Raw genomic sequence first — 19,045 nt, forward strand, 5'->3', positions numbered from 1 at the left:
AATAGGGTACTATGCAGCTGTTAAAATAAATGAGGTAAGTCTATAAGTACATATGGGATATAACTCATTTATTCGTTCATCCAAGAAATTTTGAGTCCTGTATGCCAGGTGCTATTCTTTTTTTTTTTTTTTTTAATTTATTTTTTTATTTTTGGCTGTGTTGGGTCTTTATTGCTGCGCGCGGGCTTTCTTTATTTGCGGTGAGCAGGGACTACTCTTCGTTGCGGTGCACGTGCTTCTCATTGTGGTGGCTTCTCTTGTTGCGGAGCACAGGCTCTAGGCACACAGCTTTCAGTAGTTTTGGCTCGCAGGCTCTAGAGCGCAGGCTCAGTAGTTGTGGCACACCGGCTTAGTTGCTCCGTGGCATGTGGGATCTTCCCGGACCAGGGCTCGAACCCCTGTCCCCTGCATTGGCAGGCGGATTCTTAACCACTGCACCACCAGGGAAGCCCCAGGTGCTATTCTTGATGTTAGGAATACAGAAAAGAACATACAGACATAGAGCTTACATTAAAGAGAGAGAGATCAGACAATTAATAAATAAGTTTATTTATTAATAAATAAGTTAATAAATATCATGGGGTCAGGGAGTGATAAATGCCATGAATAAAAATAAAGTACTTTCTCTGATCTCTGAAACATGGTAAGGGGAAAAAGAAGATTTGGAATGTATTTGGGACACTACTGTTAGAATTTTTTAAAGACTGGGTGTAGGTTGCCCTTGAAGATCTGGGTATGGTGTACCTCTAGAGAGAGGCTTACTTTGCATACCCTTTGTGCTGTTTTTTTCTCTTTTTTTGGATACGTGAGCGTGTATTACTTAAAAAGCAAAAACAAAAACCAGGCAACCAATTTCCTTAGCGCTGTGGGGAAATTTTTTTGATGATATATTTTACATGCTCTAGCCCAATCTGAACGTTTTTGTCTAAGTATGCTAGTCTTAATCTGTGTGTCCTGTGTCAGTAATGCTAAGATAATAAAGTTTTTTGGCTTTTGGTTTTATCAGAATTTTCTTTTTGATGTATACACTTTTGTGTGTGTGCGTGTTAACTTTTACAATGATAAAATTTAAGTTTAATATATAGTTTTCTTTAATATGTTTCAAATACCATGAAAAGAAAATCTGTGTAAACGTTCTAAATTTTTTCATAAGGACAGCTTGCTTACTCCATGTCTTCCTTAGATAAGAATTAAAGTTCTTAACATCTTGTTTTATGTGTCCCAACTTTTATTTCAGTTTTAGTATGTTTGCTTTTAGGTTCCAAGTATCGATTGAACTTGGAGAACTCAAATGAGGTCACTTCTTTTTTTTCCCCATAAAAAAATCAAAATGCTAAGCATCTTTTCTGATTTTTATCTCTGTTCTTTTCTAGTTGGATGAAAAATCTGACAAACAATATGCTGAAAATTACACAAGGGTGAGTATCTAAATTCCTAAGGAAATTAAGTTCTCAAGGTCAATAACTTACTGTCTACTACTATTTTATTCTTGATTTTACAACAGTTTAACTGATGGAGCTACTCTTCCTCTCTTCATCTACTTCCTGTCCTTGACCCCCAGATTCCTCTGTGGTTGAATCATGTGAAGCCCTGGGAAGAGAAAAGACACTGCCTTTTATTTCCTTGAATGTCACCTCTTAAACTTTTGGCTGCTCTTTTGATTTTCATTCCTCTAGAATTTAATCCTTAGAAGAAGCCATTAAACACTGAAAATGAAGAAGTGTCTTTAGGAATGGTGGTGACAAACTCTGAGGGTTTTGTTTTTTTCCTATTATAGATAAATTATTCTTCGAAGTACAATAAAATAACTCCTTTCTAGGAGTTGCTTTGTGTTTAAAAAATCTCTAACTTTCTTCTAGAAATATTTTTAGAAAGTCATCTTAGGGAAATTATCAGGATTAATTTTGTGCTATGCCCCCAAAAGGTGTACCAGTTCTATCCAGCAGAAATACAGTGCAAGCCACAAATGTAAACCACATATGTAAGTTTAAATTTTCTAGCAGCCACACTAAAATAGTAAAAAGAAACAGATAAAATTAATACAAATAATATATTTTATTTAACCCAAATGTCCAAAATATTTAAACATAATCAATATGAAAACTTATTAATGAAATATTTTACATTCTTTTTTCTACACTAAGCCTTCGAAATCTGGTGTGTATTTTACACCTAAAAAAAAAATTCTCAATTTGGACTAACCACATTCCAAGTGCTCAATCACTGCATGTGGCTAGTTGGCTGCTGTATTGAATAGCACAAATCCCTGCCATTTATTAATTCAGTAGCATGATATCGCATTTAAACTCATTGTGGGAAGAGCAGTCTAAATTCATAGTGATACACGGTATTGTTGCTGTCAGCTGCAAATAGTATCTCCAACTTTATCAGCAAAGTATTAGAAAAAGAAAAGATTCTAAAGAAGCAGCTTCAGGAACTAAATAGGAGGACTGCTAATTAGCATACCAAGTATAACATTCTAAAACTGTTTAAAATCAAGCAGATGTACTCACCCCAGTGCTGTTTACAATACAGCAAAGATAAACTTAGAAAACAGACAACTCTCACATGAACCATTTCCTTCTTAGTTATTATGAATTCTAGATTCCAGTAAAGCCAGCAAACACATGTGCTTAGTATGCCTGGGCCCATCTCTGGGTACCCTCTCCCCAGAGCCAATCTAAATTGCCTGTGGATTGCATTCGGTAACTTCTTGTCCACACTGTGTTAGATCTCTCCCCACCACCCTGGCCCACTTTTAGTTTCCACAGCAAATATATTTTTAAAGAAACAAGACTTAAAAGTGCCGTATTTCTTTTTCTCTAGCCTTCATCTCGAAATTCTGCCTCAGCAACAACCCCTCTAAGTGGAAACTCATCCAGACGAGGAAGCGGGGACACCAGCAGCTTAATAGATCCAGACACCTCATTAAGTGAATTGCGGGTAAACCGCGATTTTTGGTTTGCTTTTTATAAAGTTTTTTGGCTTCTTTGTAGTCTAGTGGAACTATTTAACATTTAATGTGTCTTGGTAGGAAGAAAAAAGTATGGTATGAGTTCTTTAAAAAAAATTGTTAGTGCAGTTCAAGAATGTGGCTAGGGTCTGAAGGGAAGGAGATCAGTGAATTCTTCCATTCTCTTTCCTGAACATTTGATGATATTGGAATGAGTTCTGCTAATTTACAAATGCCAAAAAGTCTTTCTAATGTATATAAAAGTAATTCTCTCAAATAATTGGCCATATTTTAAATGGAAAATATGTGGATGTACAAGGAGCCAGATTTGGGGAATTATTAGTCTTTTGAGCCGTTATGGTGTTATTTGGCTGCCTGAATACAGTTATCTCTCAGTGTGTCATGATAAGACAAGTATAATAATATTTGGGATGATAGAAGTACCTGAGTAATGTAAGCTCATTTAACCCATTAGTTGAGTCTCCATTCTTACTAATAACCCTTTCAAAATGTATTTGAATGTCTATTTGCTGAACATGCTCTTTTTGAGGAACGAGGGAAGGGCAGTAATAAAAATTGCATTTATTCATTCGTTCAACGTTGTTGAGCCCTTGGCCCCACAGAGTCAGGCAGTAAAGCACACTTTGGACTTAAAGAGTTCGTTGTTTCATAGGGAAGACAAATGGATATAAACCAGTAAAACCAGGTGGTGTGATGCCATGGTAGTAGCAAGAACAGGGCTGTTAAGGGAATTCAGAGAAGCATCATCTAAATTAGACTAGAAGAAGAGATTTAGAAAAAGGCTTTTCGGAGGAGACAAGGGGTGAAGGAAGAATAAAAATTAACCAGGCAAAGAAGCTGAAGGGTGAAGGCTTTCTCAGATAGTTAAATTCAGAGACCCACAAGATTATCTGTATAGCAAAGTTGCCAGAGGGTAGGATGAGAAGTAAGGATTCGTAGTGGGTGAGAGAGAAGGCTGGAGAAGTAGTGATGGGCCATATCACAAAGCACCTTGTGTGGCAGGAATTCAGGTTTACCCTGACAACTAGGGGATATTAAATAGCAGAGCGGTACTATCTGATTTGCATTCCTAAAGATTGACCACAGACTGGAAGAAGCATTGGAGGCAAGGAGAAGAGTTACCCTGTGGTTGAACAATGGGGATGAGATGAGCAAGTCAAAACTGTGATGGGAGAAAATGTAGGCAACTTGCTCTGAAGAGAGTTTTGGAGAATGGAAGTTGTTTGGTCAGTACAGAGAGAGAGGAAGTTAAGAGGTTTTTGTGTTCTTTTAAAGGCAGCATTAGTTGTTGTTTTCATTGGTTGGATTGAGCCAGTAGAGAGAGACTATGAAGGTTAAGGAAGGAGAAGGGGTAGCTGACTGAGAAAGTGCCTGAGTGGGTGAGAGGAATGTCCAGGGATCAGATGGATGGAAGGTGGCCGCCCCTTCCCACTGACACAGTAGAGGAGGAGGGAGGGACCGGTGGGGACTGAGTAAGATTGTGGGCGGGGTAGGAGCAGGAGTCTGGCTTGTGAAATGGGCAGCTCGTAAAAGTGGGCTGAAGGTTAGGAGAGGGTGAGGATTGGAACAGCGGCAGCGGCACTGCAGAAGGAGGCCCAGGTCAGCCTGGCTCTGACTTTGAAGGGGTCAGTGTTATTGAACTCTTCCTAAGTACCAGGCATAAGCACAAGGGTGCAACGTTGAATAAGCTTAACTCTTGCCTTTAGGTGCTATTTTCTAGTGGGACAAAAGGATGGGCATTCCAGCCTCAGACTGAGCTTGTGCTCGCTGTTTACTTGTATTTCTTCTTTGAGAGAACAACCTCCTTGAAGGAAATGAGATTTTTGTATCCTAGCATTTGGCTCCTAATAGGCACTTGATAAATGTCTGTCGAATGAACCAATGAATAAAAGACAAACCTACCAAGGAGGGAATGAAGTGGGCAGGGGAGATATAATATAGAAACTCTGTGTAATGGGCCTTTGATAATTGATCCTGCCTGTAATTGTACAGTTATGTTCAGGGCCCTGTAGAATTATTTCCCCCCTAAATCAACCATCCAGAATAGACCTCATGTAGCAAGGTCGGGTACAAGGGAAACAATGTTTTCCATTTAAAATTTGGCCTGCTTCACTTTTTTAATAAGGATTATGGTAACATTTGGAGCAAAGGCTTTTCTCATCATTTAAATGATGTCCTCAGGATAGACTCTCTCATTTGACACTGTGTTTAAAATATTTGTTTAATACCCCTCCCTTTACCTATCTTTCCCCCAAATTAATTGTGGTCAGTAACCAAGTCATTGAAAGACAACTTTGTTCATATCTAGTTTTACATTTTTTAAAACTTCTGCATGACTCAAATTCAGCTTATAATTAACTTACTGCATATTTTACTAGTTATCGGTGGAGTGTTATGCTAAAAATTATTTGAATGATTGATACAGTTTTTTAAATTGTATGTTAAAAAATGTTATAACTTATATAGCTTTTGTACACAGCCCCAGCCCCATTTGCTAATGTTTTTTCCACAGGAGTTAATGTCAAGGAAGTATTTGATATGTTAGAATGATTACTCCAGGCCTTCCCCAGCCCCACCATCACTTGCCTGTTTGCCCCTTTTAGCAGTTTGCAGTGGCAGTTACGTTTGTGTACCTCAGTTTCTCTGCTTTTAGTCTGGAATATGCAAAAGTAATTCACATTTTCATCTGAATCCTTTGAGACTTTGTGTGTGGTTTTATGCAATGGTTCATTCCTATGTCCTGCAGGATATCTATGACCTTAAGGACCAGATACAGGATGTAGAAGGGAGATACATGCAGGGGCTTAAGGAACTAAAGGTATCAGGGCCCATTTTGCAGCCCAAGCATGTTCTCTGTACGCAGAAGTGTTGGTAATGGTGGTTTCACAAATTCTATTAACCCCACTGCACATAGCTTTACTAACAGTGTTTGTCTTTCAAGCATGTGCTTAACCTGCAATGCATAGGAAAGGCGAACTTCCAATCTCTGCTTATGTTTAAATGTGTACTGTAGTTTTTGGAATATTCAGGAAAAGATATTATGCCTTACAGTTTTTAAACCTTATAAAATACTTACGTATCCCTTGTGTCTTAGCCTTACAAAATTGAGTTGGGCAAAACCCTAAAAAGTGTTCTAAGAATATTTTTTATTGAGAATTAGACCTTAAAATTCTTCCAAGCTAAATGAAAGAGCATTGCCTGTTTCTGTCACCAAATTCAGTCAGTATTAGGAGTAGAAGGAAGAAGCATCTAAGAGAAAGAGCATTACTATAAATATTCCTTCTGGAGGAAGGACCCTGAAGCATGAGCACTGTGTTTTCTTTTTCTTTTGATTGTTTTTCACATAGATCAAAAAGGGTTACACAGATTCGGTGCCTTAAAGCATTTGGAGGTAAATTTAAATGGGCCTTATTTCTTCCAGTCAAGGATGGCTACCAGTTTTCAGTAGAAGTGTCCATGTGAGGCAGACATTTTAGTTGTAAATGGCACTTGATTTTCATGCTCTTCCCTATGTTTTCTTATGAAGTTCAAACCTAGTATTATGAATTACTCTAAGTTTCTCTGAATACATGTAGGTCCCTATTTGAAATAGAAATACACACCAGGCCTCTAAAAATGCGTAAGCAGGGCATTCAGAAAGGTGACTCAGGATATGCTCAAAGGACAGAGTGTAGACCTAATGGTCAAGGCTTTGCTCAGCCGCCAAGCATGATTGGACTTAGCCCAGCTACCAGCCAGAAACTTCATGCAGGGGATTATGGTCCAGAAAGGGTGGGAAGGCCTATGGAGAGCGCCCCCGGGAAGCCTGGACACTGCTGACAACAGTGTGTGGTTGTCGGTAAACATCAGGAAGATCCCAGAGTTAGTGAGCTGATGTGCTCAGTTAGTCTTACTGCTCTCATCTTCAGGATTTAATCCCCCTTTTAAGGTTTTAGAGATATGACTTGGAAATATCTTAGATCAATGGAACAAATCCAGTACATTCAATAAATACATTCATTTTAAAGTCTCGTACGTAACATAATGTATCAGGAAAGCAAGTGATTCAAAGACATTCTTACTCGTTTTTTATTTTATCTTAAACATTTTCCCCTTACCTTTTAGATCTACCATTTCATTTTTTGAAAGATACAAAAAACAGATTAACCTTATTTGAGACTCTGAACAGATAAGTCCCCTTTTCTTAATTCATGGTTAGTGTATAATTGAACTTGACTTCAAATTATGTTTATCCTTGAAATGACTCTTTTAAATGGAAGAAAATCTTTTAAAAAATTATCTGGTTGGTGGTCAAAGCATGGTGGTGTGATATATCTATATTCTTTTTAAAAAAGGATGCTCAGTCATTACTTATGACATTATTCTTAAGTATGTCTGCCTTTGAGGTGCTTTTTCCCCCCTCTACCCTCCCTCCACAGTCACCTGGGTCTTGTTATCACAGATTGCTGGACTCTACTCCCAGATTTTCTCATTCAGTAGGTCTAGGACGGAGTGGTTGAAAATTTGTGTTTTTAACCAGGTCCCAGATAATGCTGTTGCTTCTAGTCCAGCACCTACACTGAACATCGCTGCCTTAGACACGTTTAAGTAAAACTCATTCCTTATGGGTATCACTGTGTGAGCTAGATTAAAATCATTAAAACTACCTTGAGGGAATTCGCTGGCGGTCCAGTGGTAGGACTCCGATCTTTCACTGCTGAGGGTTCAGTCCCTGGTTGGGGAGCTAAGACCCTGCAAGCCGTGTGGCCAAAACAACAACAACAAACTGCCTTGACACTTAAGTTTAAAATAGTCTTCTGTGGTCTTTTGTTTAAAGGAAAAAGTACACTCCATACATTTTATGTCAGTTTTATTATGTTATATATTGTGTCCTTGCAGCTACTGCTTGAACTGTCTCAGATTCTGGTGTTCGTGCAGTCATGCCCCATTTTGTATGGGACTGAGTTGTGAGGAGGACTTTTTATTAGTCTCTGAGATGGATGAGAATCATTCTGAATTCTGCATTGTGTTAAGATACCTACTATATTTGAACCATTATACAGTTAACTGGGCTTATATTCTTTATTTTGGGTACATTTGTTCTCAATCATAATATAAATCTTACCTGTTAATACAGTCCTGGGTTGTGAAGAATTATTAAGTGTATGCATATGTGTTTGTGTGTATCTTTATTGAGATATAAATCACATACCATAAAATTTACCCATTTAAATTTAGTACAATTCAGTGGGGTTTTTTTGCATAGTCACAGAATTGTGCAACCATCACCAATTTTAGAACATTTTCACTACCCCAAGAAGAAACCCCATACTAATCACTCCCACTCCTGCACCTAGCCCTGGGTAACCACTAGTCTATGTTGTCTTTCGTGATTGGCTTTTTTTTTTTTTTTTTTTTTGCTGTACGCGGGCCTCTCACTGTTGTGGCCTCTCCCGTTGTGGAGCAGCACAGGCCATGGGCCCAGCCGCTCTGCGGCATGTGGGATCTTCCCAGACCGGGACACGGACCCGTGTCCTCTGTATCGGCAGGTGGACTCTCAACCACTGTGCCACCAGGGAAGCCCATGATTGGCCTTTTACTTTACATAATGTTTTCAAGATTCATCCGTGTTATAAAACACATCAGTGTGTGTGTGTGTGTGTATACATATATGTACATATATATACACACACACACGTATGTGTGTGTGTGTGTGTGTGTGTGTATAAAATGAGTAGTATTCCACTATATGGATTTACTACATTTTGTTTATCCATTTGTGAGTTGATAGGCATTTGGATTGTTTCCAGTTTGGGGCTATTATGAATAATGCTGCTGTAAACATTTGTGTACAGCTTTTTGTATAGACATATCTTTTCATTTCTCTTGGGTAGATTACCTAGCAATAGAATTGTTGGGTCACATGGTAACTCTATGTTTAACATTTTGAAGTACTGCCAACCTGTTTTCCAAAGTAGCTGCAGTATTTTACCTTCTTCCCAGCAATGTATGAGGAGTCTAGTTTTTTCATATCCTCACCAACACTTATCTTGTTTCTCATTTTTTGATAGATAATAACCATCCTAGTAGATCTGAAGTAGTATCTCATTATGGTTTTGATGTGCATTTCCCTAATCACTAATTATATTAAGAAAGTTTTTGTATTATTGTCCATTTGTACACCATCTTTGGAGGAATATCATTAGAAATCGAATGATGTGTCTTTTAATTATTGATTTCTAAGTGTTCTTTATATATTCTGGATACAAGTTCCTTATCAGATATAAGATTTACGAATATTTTCTCCCATTTTGTGGGTTGTCTTTTTACTTTCTTGGTGGTATTGTTTGTAGCATAAAAGTTTTTGATTTTGATAAAGTCTACTTTTTCTTTCATTGATAGTTTGGTATCATATCTGAGAAACCATTGCCCACTCCAAAGTCATGAAGATTTACTCGGTGTTTTCTGGGAAGCATTTTATAGTTTTAGCTTTTAATTTAGGTCTCTGATCCATTTTGAGTTAATTTTTGTGTTTGGTGTGAAGTAGGAGTCCAACTTTATTCGCTTGCATGTGGATCTCAGTTGTCCCAACACCATTTATTGAAAAAACTCCTCTTTCCCCACGGAGTTGTCTGGGCACCCTTGTCAAATATCAGTTGATCATAAATGTAAGGATTCTGGACTCTCAGTTCTATATCACTGATCTTTTGTTAAACATTTGCATTAATATTTTAAAATTTTATTTCCAGGGATTTCCCTGGTGGTCCAGTGGTTAAGACTGCACTTCCACTGCAGGGGTGTGGGTTCAATTCCCGGTTGGGGGAACTGAGATCCTGCATGCCGCATGGCCAAAAATTTTTTTTAAATAAAATAAAAATTTACTTCCAGAAGTGATGACTTTTTCTATGTGAAATGTTTTTCTTTTTAGTTTTAAAAATACTGCTAGGTAGTAGTAATCTACCAAAATAGATGTAGTTATTAAGAAACAGGCTGTAAGCTATTTTAGGCAGAAAACTTTGAAGTATATAAAAATTTAGGCATTGAGTGGTAGCTCTTTTTTCTTAATAGTTTTTATATTGCTTACTTATTTAAAAATGGCTAATATTTGAAGTTGCTAGACAAAATGTTTATACATTTACATTAATGTTATGCAGACCAAGAAAGTACTGAAAACACAGGTCCAGGAAGTGGTGCAATTCAAATAAGTATGAAATTTACTTGAGTAAAGAGAGGCTGTCTTCTGTTGTATCTGTATTCTGTTGCAAATAGCTGTTGTTAAAAACTACAGGAGTAACATTTCTGAAACCATTAATGATTCTGTATTTTATGATTTTTACACTATGACTCTTATATGTTGTCTGCACACCTTTTCGTCTTTCAGAGGCTGCACTGCTGCTTGAATTTGTTTTGGATAGCAGAGAGCCCATAAAGTGCTTATAATGATGCATTCTTGGCTTATTGTCATCCTCCTGTTTTATGTGCATGTTACTAAACAAAGGGTTCCCCAAACTGCTTTTATTTTGCAAAAATACATCTTCATGTGTTTGTGCCAGTGCTATAGTTTCCTGTTATATGGCATATAGGCAATGAACATATTTTAGATATTAGGCTGATGACTTTGACTTTCATTTAGGAGTCTTTGTCTGAAGTGGAAGAAAAATACAAGAAAGCCATGGTTTCCAATGCACAGTTAGACAATGAGAAGAACAATTTGATATACCAAGTAGATACCCTCAAGGATGTTATTGAAGAGCAGGAGGAACAGATGGCAGAATTTTATAGAGAAAATGAAGAAAAATCAAAGGTAATTGCTCATCTTGTATCATGCCTTTCTCTGGGGTCAGAAAATTAAAACCTGCCATTTAAGAAGTACTGGGTTTGATGGAAGAGCACAGCATCCCCGGGAATGATATTTCCATCACAACTGATTGGTGCAAGGAAATTGACAGAACGTAAGATTGCAGGTCCTGAAATATTTTCCTTTCTTAATTTTTATAAGATTTAACTTATTTTCATAAGGGGGAGCTTATGACCTCCTTTAGTTTCTGAAAATAGAATACAGCTCAAATTTTATCTTTATTTTCTATCTCTTAATTGGGACAATTACAGTGAATTACTTCTTCCTGCTATAACTGGCTGGAACTCCCCAAAGCTCCAGAGGCTTTCAGTGAGGTGGTTCATTTTATTCTTTTCTTTTCTTCTCTTTTCTTCTCTTCTCTTTTCTTTTCTTCTCTCATTTTTCAAGAGAACCTGTTTTCTAAATGGTTGGAGAGACGTCTTTAACCAGTTATTTAAAAACTGCAGTGTGGAGATGTGGGTCAAAAATCAACAGATGTTTTCTTTAGAGGTTTGTAAGCTATATTGTTAAAATGTGCAGATGGAAAATAAAAGCCACTGCCCAAGGCCTGGATTTGCCTTTTGACAACTGCAGAAAACAAGTTGGGTTCTCTTAAAAGCTTACTGGATTTTTAAAAGCGTTTTAGTCAGTCCAAGCAGAGGACAAGTGGATATTACTGTCAAGAAATGCGTTGCCAGTACATTGCAAAAGTTTTAAAAATAATAATAATAATTTAGGAAATAAGCTTTGGTGAATTGTTAGAAACAACAACAATCTGTATCTGTACATAATAAAGGGAGAAAAGCTGTTAATATAACCTCTAAGGGACCAGCATTATTACTGTAGACTCTAGGAATTTCTTTCCTTGAGGACCAAAAATGCTCATTCCAGCCTGTTTTGGTCACTTTTAAAGTATTAGGAAGTATTTGTAGTGGGTTTGGGGAAAGGAGGGATGAAGAGGCAGAGTGCAGGAGATTTTTAGGGCAGCAGTACTATTCTGTATCATAGTGTAATGGTAGATACATTATACATTTATCAAAACTCATAGAATGTACAGCACTGAGAGTGAACCCTAATGTAAACGGTGGGCTTTAGGTGACAATGATGTGTCAATGTAGGTTCATTGATTGTAACAAATGTACCACTCTGGTTTGGGATGTTAATAGTGGGGGAAGGCTGTTACTGAGGGGCGGGGAGAGGAGTGGGAGTATATGGAAACACTACTTTCTGCTCCATTTTGCCGTAAATCTAAAACTCCTCGGAAAAAAATAGTGTCTATTAACAAAAATGTTAAAGTAAGAAAACTTGTGTCTAGATAAAGTGACAAAGAGGCCTCTGGGTATTTTCATAATGATGACAGTGGCTCATTGAAGATTTGGTGACAATAGATGTTTCCTCTTTGATTCTTCCTGTATCTCATAGGCCAGTTGTGGAGTGTCTGAGCTGTCATACTTTTCTTAGTCCTTGGACTCCTTTTCTGCCTTCCCACACATTTTTCTTAGCTATTTCTGGCTCTTTGCTTCTAACAGATTAGAAGAAAATCTCATGCTAAGTATTTAATGATCAGTCCTAAAACGAGTTCTTATCTTTCCATCTTCTCAAATGTCCTTGAGCATTTTAAAAATAAAGTCCCTATGATAAGCTATTTTAACCAACTTCATTTTTCCCTCCTATAATTTTCTAAGATGCAGAGATGTCTTAGTATACAGAGAGTTGTGGCTTTTCAGTTTGTTTTTGTTTTTAAATCATGTGCTTTTTGAATTTGAAAAATCTGTATGCTTTTTTTAATACCCTGGGGATCTGCTTCAGGTACTGCGATGCAGAAGACTTTGTGGTCGTGTCTCTCTCTGCTGTACCTTCACCCTGAGCTCTCTTCTTCTAAACAGATATTGCCTCGTGCAGTAGATGTTCCTGTTCAGAGACATACAAAGAGGTCAGGCACTCTGGTATGTTTCATTATAGCAGCAGATGGTGAGGGTAGAGAATGATATTCATACCATTTTTCAAAATGTCTTTAGTGTTTCCTGCTGGAATTACGGTAACTGCATCTTAAATATTGTCTCTATACCTACTTCAGGGACAGAATGCTTGATTAGGAATGTCTAATTCCTAATTATTAGGAATTATTAGGTGTATTATTCTTTTCTTAATAGCTATTCATTATAGTAGGGAAGTTTTTTCCTCTTTTTTTTTTTTTAAGCTTATCTGAGATTTAATAAAATCTTTTATGGCAGATTTTAAACATACAAAAAAAAAAAAGAAGAGTATAACAAACTCTCCTGAACCCATTACCTACCCCTAACAAACCATCAGTGTATGGCCAATTTTGCCCTGTCTACTTCCCCCACTCACATTATTTGAAGCAAGTCCTAAATACCCCATATTTTAATATGAATTTAAATGATATGGACTCTTTTTTTAAAATATAATCACAAGACCATTTCACATCTGAAAAATTAATAATTCTTTCATATTACATATCCTGTCATTGTTAAAATTTCAGTTGTCTCAAATGTCATAAATGATTGTTCTTTTTCGCACTTAAAAAACAATCAGGATCTAGATAAGTTCCACACATTGGAATTAGTTGTCATGTCTTATAAGTCTGTTTTTATTTATAGGTTTCCTGTTATCTCTTTTTTTCCCTTGCAATTTATGTGTTGAAGAAACTGGATTGCTTTTCTGTTAACAGTTTCTGACAGTCTTGGGGATTTTGCTGTTTCATTACTGTCGTTCTTTACCATGCTCCTTTTTCCTCTGTATTTCCTGTAAATAGTTAGTTAGGTTTAGAGGTTTAATCAAATACAGGTTTAGTCTACTTCATAGAGAAGTGGACTAAACCCTTCAGGAGGCCCAGATGTATGGCTCCTCTCTCTGTGATGCTGTAGCTGGATACTTATATCCATTAGTTGATTAGGGGTTGCAAAATGAGATATTCTAATTTTATCATTACTGTTTTCTTTCATTTTCTTTTATTGTTTTAAAACAGCTTTATTGAGATATAATTCACATACCATACACTTCATCCATCTTAAGTGTACAATTCAGTGGCGCTTTGGTGTCTTCACAGACAAATTCAACCGTCACCACAATTTTAGAATATTTCATCACATCAGAAAGCAATCCTGTACCCTTTAGCTGTCTCTCACTCCGCTCAGCCCTGAGTAACCACTATTCTACTTTCTGTCTCTATAGGTTTCCCTTTTCTAGACTTTCATATTAACGGAATCATATAATTTGTAGTCTTTTATAATTGGCTTCTTTCACTTTGGTTAATATTTTCAAGTTCACCTGTGTGATGCATGCATCAGTACTTCATTCCTATTTATGACCTAATAATAGTCCATTGTATAGGTATACCACATTTTGTTTATCCATTCATGTGTTGATGGACATCTGGTGTTTTTTCACTTTTTGTCTATGATGAATAGTGCTGCTGTAAACATTTGTGTACAAGTTCTTGTGTGGATATAAGTCTTTCTTTCTTTTAAATATACACCTAGGAGTGGAATTGCTGGGTCATATGACAACTCTATGTTTAACCATTTGAGGAATAACCAGACCCTTTTCCAAAGCGGCTGCACCATTCCCTCCAGCAAGTGTATGCAAGTGTAAGCAGGTTCTGATTTCTCCACATCCTCACCAACACTTGTTTTTATCTGAGTTTTTTCCTAGCCATTCTAGCAGGTGTGGTTTTGCTTTGCATCTCCCTGATGACTAATGATTTCAAGTATATTTTGATATGCTTACTGATTCTTTGTACATCTTATTTGGAGAAATGTCTGTTCAGATCCTTTGTGCATTTTTAAATTGTATTATCTTTGTGTTACTGCATTGTTAGAGTTTGTATATTCTAGATACAAGTTCCTTATCAGATACATGGTTGGCAAATATTTTCTACCATTCCATGGGTTGTCTTTTCACTTTCCTATGCTTTATTTATTAGTGTAAGTCCATCTTTAAAGAGAAATTTCCCCTCATCTCTTATTACTCAATGAGACAGTTTACATAGGAAAGGCAAGATTAAAACTTGATTCTTTTCCTTTGTTTACAAGTTTTCAAAATAAGGAATTGGTTGTTTGGCATCTTCTCATAGTGCCCAATTATTTTTTTAAAAATCATTATGAAGGCAAGAATTCAAGCATTTGATGATTTCAATCCATTGTAGCTTTCATTCTTATTGATTTTCAGGTTGTCCCACCTTTAACTAATGTGAACATCTTCAGGTTGATTCCCAAGTAATTTTGATCTGAGTCTAATTGGTTGTGATAGCTTCTTTGCTGTCTAGCACAAGAAAGTGTTCTGGACTCGTCTGGTACATTTCCTGCTCCAGACCTGAAATCAGCTGTTAGTACAAGGACCCCTGGTTCTCTTTTAGTGGAGCAGTGTGGGTGCTAGGGGTGCACTTGCCACCAAGATGGTAACTGTTTATAGACCTTTTTAGTGGTTATATCAGGGAAATATGTATATGGGGTATTTTTTTTGTTTTTAAAGTCAAAATATGTTATGCTTATAGCTCTAGTTTATATTCAGGATGTAGGGCTTTTACTTGACCTCCTTTCTCTTATATATGTGTATCTCCTTCTTCCCACACTACCACTCCCAGGTCTCAGAGTCACTAGGGACGCTAGTAATTATGTTATAGTCTATTTTCATTGCTTTATCCCACAATACCTAGAATAGCAATACCAACATTACCACCAACAGTATAATTACTGAAAATAGTTAAAAGTTTTTCTGTTTTTTTTTTCTGTTTGGTTGTTATTTTGCTTCTAGGTTATGTATAGTACAACCATTGTTTTTAAAAGTTACTTGAAATAGTTTCTCTGTGCTTATACTACTAACTGGACGTATATAACTAGGTTCACTACATTTTATTTTCAATACTTAGGAATTCCTTTTTAAATTTTTATTATGAAATTACTTTTAATTCTGGTAAAAGCATATAACAAAATCTACCACCTTAACCATTTTAAAGTGCACATTTCAGTAATGTTTATTCACATCGTTGTCTAAGAGATCTCCAGAACTTTTCATCTTGCAAAACTGAAACTCTGTCCCCATTACACACCTCCCCATTCCTCCTCCTCCAGCTCCTCACAACCACCATTCTACTCTCTGGCTCTGTGAGTTTGACTCTTCTAGGTACCTAATATAAGCAGAATCATATAATATTTGTCTTTTTGTTACTGGTTTATGTAACTTACCATAATGTCCTCAGCATTCATTCATGTCGTAGCATGTGTCAGAATTTCCTTCCTGAATACTATTCCACTGTATTTATGTACCACATTTTGTTTATCCATTCATCTGTTGATGGAAACTTGGGTTGCTTCCACAATGAATTGCTTTTGAATTTACTTTTGTTTTACAATTTTGTGAATTATTTACACAGATCTGAATCAAATCAATAAAGAAAATATATTCAAAGAAGTCAGTCTTTTGTCTCTTTCTCTTCATCCCGATTTCTTCCTTCCTTAAGGAAATTTTTTTAACATATTTATTGGAATATAATTGCTTTACAATGGTGTGGTAGTTTCTGCTTGATAACAAAGTGAATCAGCTATACGTATACATATATCCCCATATCCCCTCTCTCTTGCATCTCCCTCCCACCCTTCCTATCCCACCCCTATAGGTGGTCACAAAGCACTGAGCTGATCTCCCTGTGCTATGTGGCTGCTTCCCACTAGCTATCTCTTTTACATTTGGTAGTGTATAGATGTCCATGCCACTCTCTCACTTTGTCCCAGCTTACACTTCCCCTCCCTGTGTCCTCAAGTCCATGCTCTATGTCTGCATCTTTATTCCTGTCCTGCCCTTAGGTTCTTCAGAACCGATTTTTTTTTTTTTTTTTAGATTCCATATATATGTGTTAGCATACAATATTTGATTTTCTCTTTCTGACTGACTTCACTTTGTATGAAAGTCTCTAGGTCTATGCACCTCACTACAAATAACTCAATTTCATTTCCTTTTGTGGCTGAGTAATATTCCATTGTATATATGTGCCACATCTTTATCCATTCCTCTGTCGATGGACACTTAGGTTGCTTCCATGTCCTGGCTATTGTAAATAGAGCTGCAATGAGCACTGTGGTACATGACTCTTTTTGAATTATGGTTTTCTTAGGGTATATGCCCAGTAGTGGGATTGCTGGGTCGTATAGTAGTTCTATTTTTAGTTTTTTAACTGTTCTCCATAGTGGCTTTATCAATTTACATTCCCACCAACAGTACAAGAGGGTTCCCTTTTCTCCACACCCTCTCCAGCATTTATTGTTTGTAGATTTTTTGATGATGGCCATTCTGACTGGTGTGAGGTGATACCTCATTGTAGTTGGGTTTTTTTTTTTTGGAATTTTATTTTATTTATTTTTTATGCAGCAGGTTCTTACTAGTCATCACTTTTATACACATCAGTGTATACATGTCAATCCAATCTCCCAATTCATCACACCACCACCCCTACCCCACCGCTTTCCCCCCTTGGTGTCCGTACGTTTCTTCTCTACATCTGTGTCAATTTCTGCCCTGCAAACTGGTTCATCTGTACCATTTTTCTAGGTTCCACATATATGTGTTAATATACTATATTTGTTTTTCTCTTTCTGACTTACTTCACTCTATATGACAGTCTCTAGATCCATCCACGTCTCTACAGATGACCCAATTTCGTTGCTTTTTGTGGCTGAGTAATATTCCATTGTATATATGTACCACGTCATTTTCCATTCGTCTGTCGATGGGCATTTACGTTGCTTCCATGACCTGGCTATTGTAAATAGTGCTTCAATGAACATTGGGGTGCATGTGTCTTTTTGAATTACGGTTTTCTCTGGGTATATGCCCAGTAGTGGGATTGCTGGATCATATGGTAATTCTATTTTTAGTTTTTTAAGGAACCTCCATACTGTTCTCCATAGTGGCTATATCAGTTTACATTCCCACCAACAGTGCAAGAGGGTTCCCTTTTCTCCACACTCTCTCGAGCATTTGTTGTTTGTAGATTTTCTGATGATGCCCATTCTAACTGGTGTGAGGTGATAGCTCATTGTTGTTTTGACTTGCATTTCTCTAATAATTAGTGATGTTGAGCAGCTTTTCATGTGCCTCTTGGCCATCTGTATGTCTTCTTTGGAGTTAGGTCTCCTGCCCAATTTTGGATTGGGTTGTTTGTTTTTTTAATGTTGAGCCGCATGAGCTGTTTATATATTTTGGAGATTAATCCTTTGTCCGTTGATTCATTTGCAAATATTTTCTGCCATTCTGAGGGTTGTCTTTTTGTCTTGTTTATGGTTTCCTTTGCTGTGCAAAAGCTTTGAAGTTTCATTAGGTCCCATTTGTTTATTTTTGTTTTTATTTCCATTACTCTAGGAGGTGGATCAAAAACGATCTTGCTGTGATTTATGTCAAAGAGTGTTCTTCCTATGTTTTCCTCTAAGAGTTTTATAGTGTCTGGTCTTACATTTAGGTCTCTAATCCATTTGGAGTTTATTTTTGTGTATGGTTTTAGGAAGTGTTCTAATTTCATTCTTTCACATGTATCTGTCCAGTTTTCCCAGCACCACTAATTGAAGACACTGTCTTTTCTCCATTGTATATCCTTGACTCCTTTGTCATAGATTAGTTAACCATAGGTGCGTGGGTTTATCTCTGGGCTTTCTCTCCTGTTCCATTGATCTACCTTTCTGTGTTTGTGCCAGTACCTTATTGTCTTGATTACTGTAGATTCGTAGTATAGTCTGAAGTCAGGGGGTCTGATTCCTCCAGCTCCGTTTTTTTCCCTCAAGACTACTTTGGCTATTCGGGGTCTTTTGTGTCTCCATACAAATTTTAAGATTTTTTGTTCTAGTTCCGTAAAAAACTGCCATTGGTAATTTGATAGGGATTGCATTGAATCTCTAGATTGCTTTGTGTAGTATAGTCATTTTCACAATATTGATTCTTCCAATACAAAAACATGGTATATCTTTCCATCTGTTGGTATCATCTTTAATTTCTTTCATCAGTGTCTTATAGTTTTCTGCATACAGGTCTTTTGTCTCCCTAGGTAGGTTTATTCCTAGGTATTTTATTCCTTTTGTTGCAGTGGTAAATGGGAGTGTTTCCTTAATTTCTCTTTCAGGTTTTTCATCATTAGTGTATAGGAATGCAAGAGATTTCTGTGCATTAATTTTGTATCCTGCAACTTTACCCAATTCATTAATTAGCTCTAATAGTTTTCTGGTGGCATTTTTAGGATCCTCTATGTA

General features: G+C 36.9%; 1 protein-coding gene across 1 annotated transcript in view; it reads left to right on the forward strand.

The window, feature by feature from the left end:
* Positions 1-19,045, forward strand: part of LRRFIP2 (LRR binding FLII interacting protein 2) — a 105,716-nt gene that overhangs the window by 68,346 nt on the left and 18,325 nt on the right. Inside the window, exons 17-20 of the mRNA XM_029243298.1 lie at positions 1,374-1,418; positions 2,827-2,943; positions 5,721-5,792; positions 10,587-10,792. Of these exons, the coding sequence (XP_029099131.1) occupies positions 1,374-1,418; positions 2,827-2,943; positions 5,721-5,792; positions 10,587-10,792 (440 nt within the window). The remainder of the gene's footprint in view (positions 1-1,373; positions 1,419-2,826; positions 2,944-5,720; positions 5,793-10,586; positions 10,793-19,045) is intronic.

Source organism: Monodon monoceros, unplaced genomic scaffold (genome assembly GCF_005190385.1).
Source record: "Monodon monoceros isolate NGI ecotype Baffin Bay Population unplaced genomic scaffold, NGI_Narwhal_1 Super_Scaffold_3, whole genome shotgun sequence".
Classification (NCBI taxonomy): Eukaryota; Metazoa; Chordata; class Mammalia; order Artiodactyla; family Monodontidae; genus Monodon; species Monodon monoceros.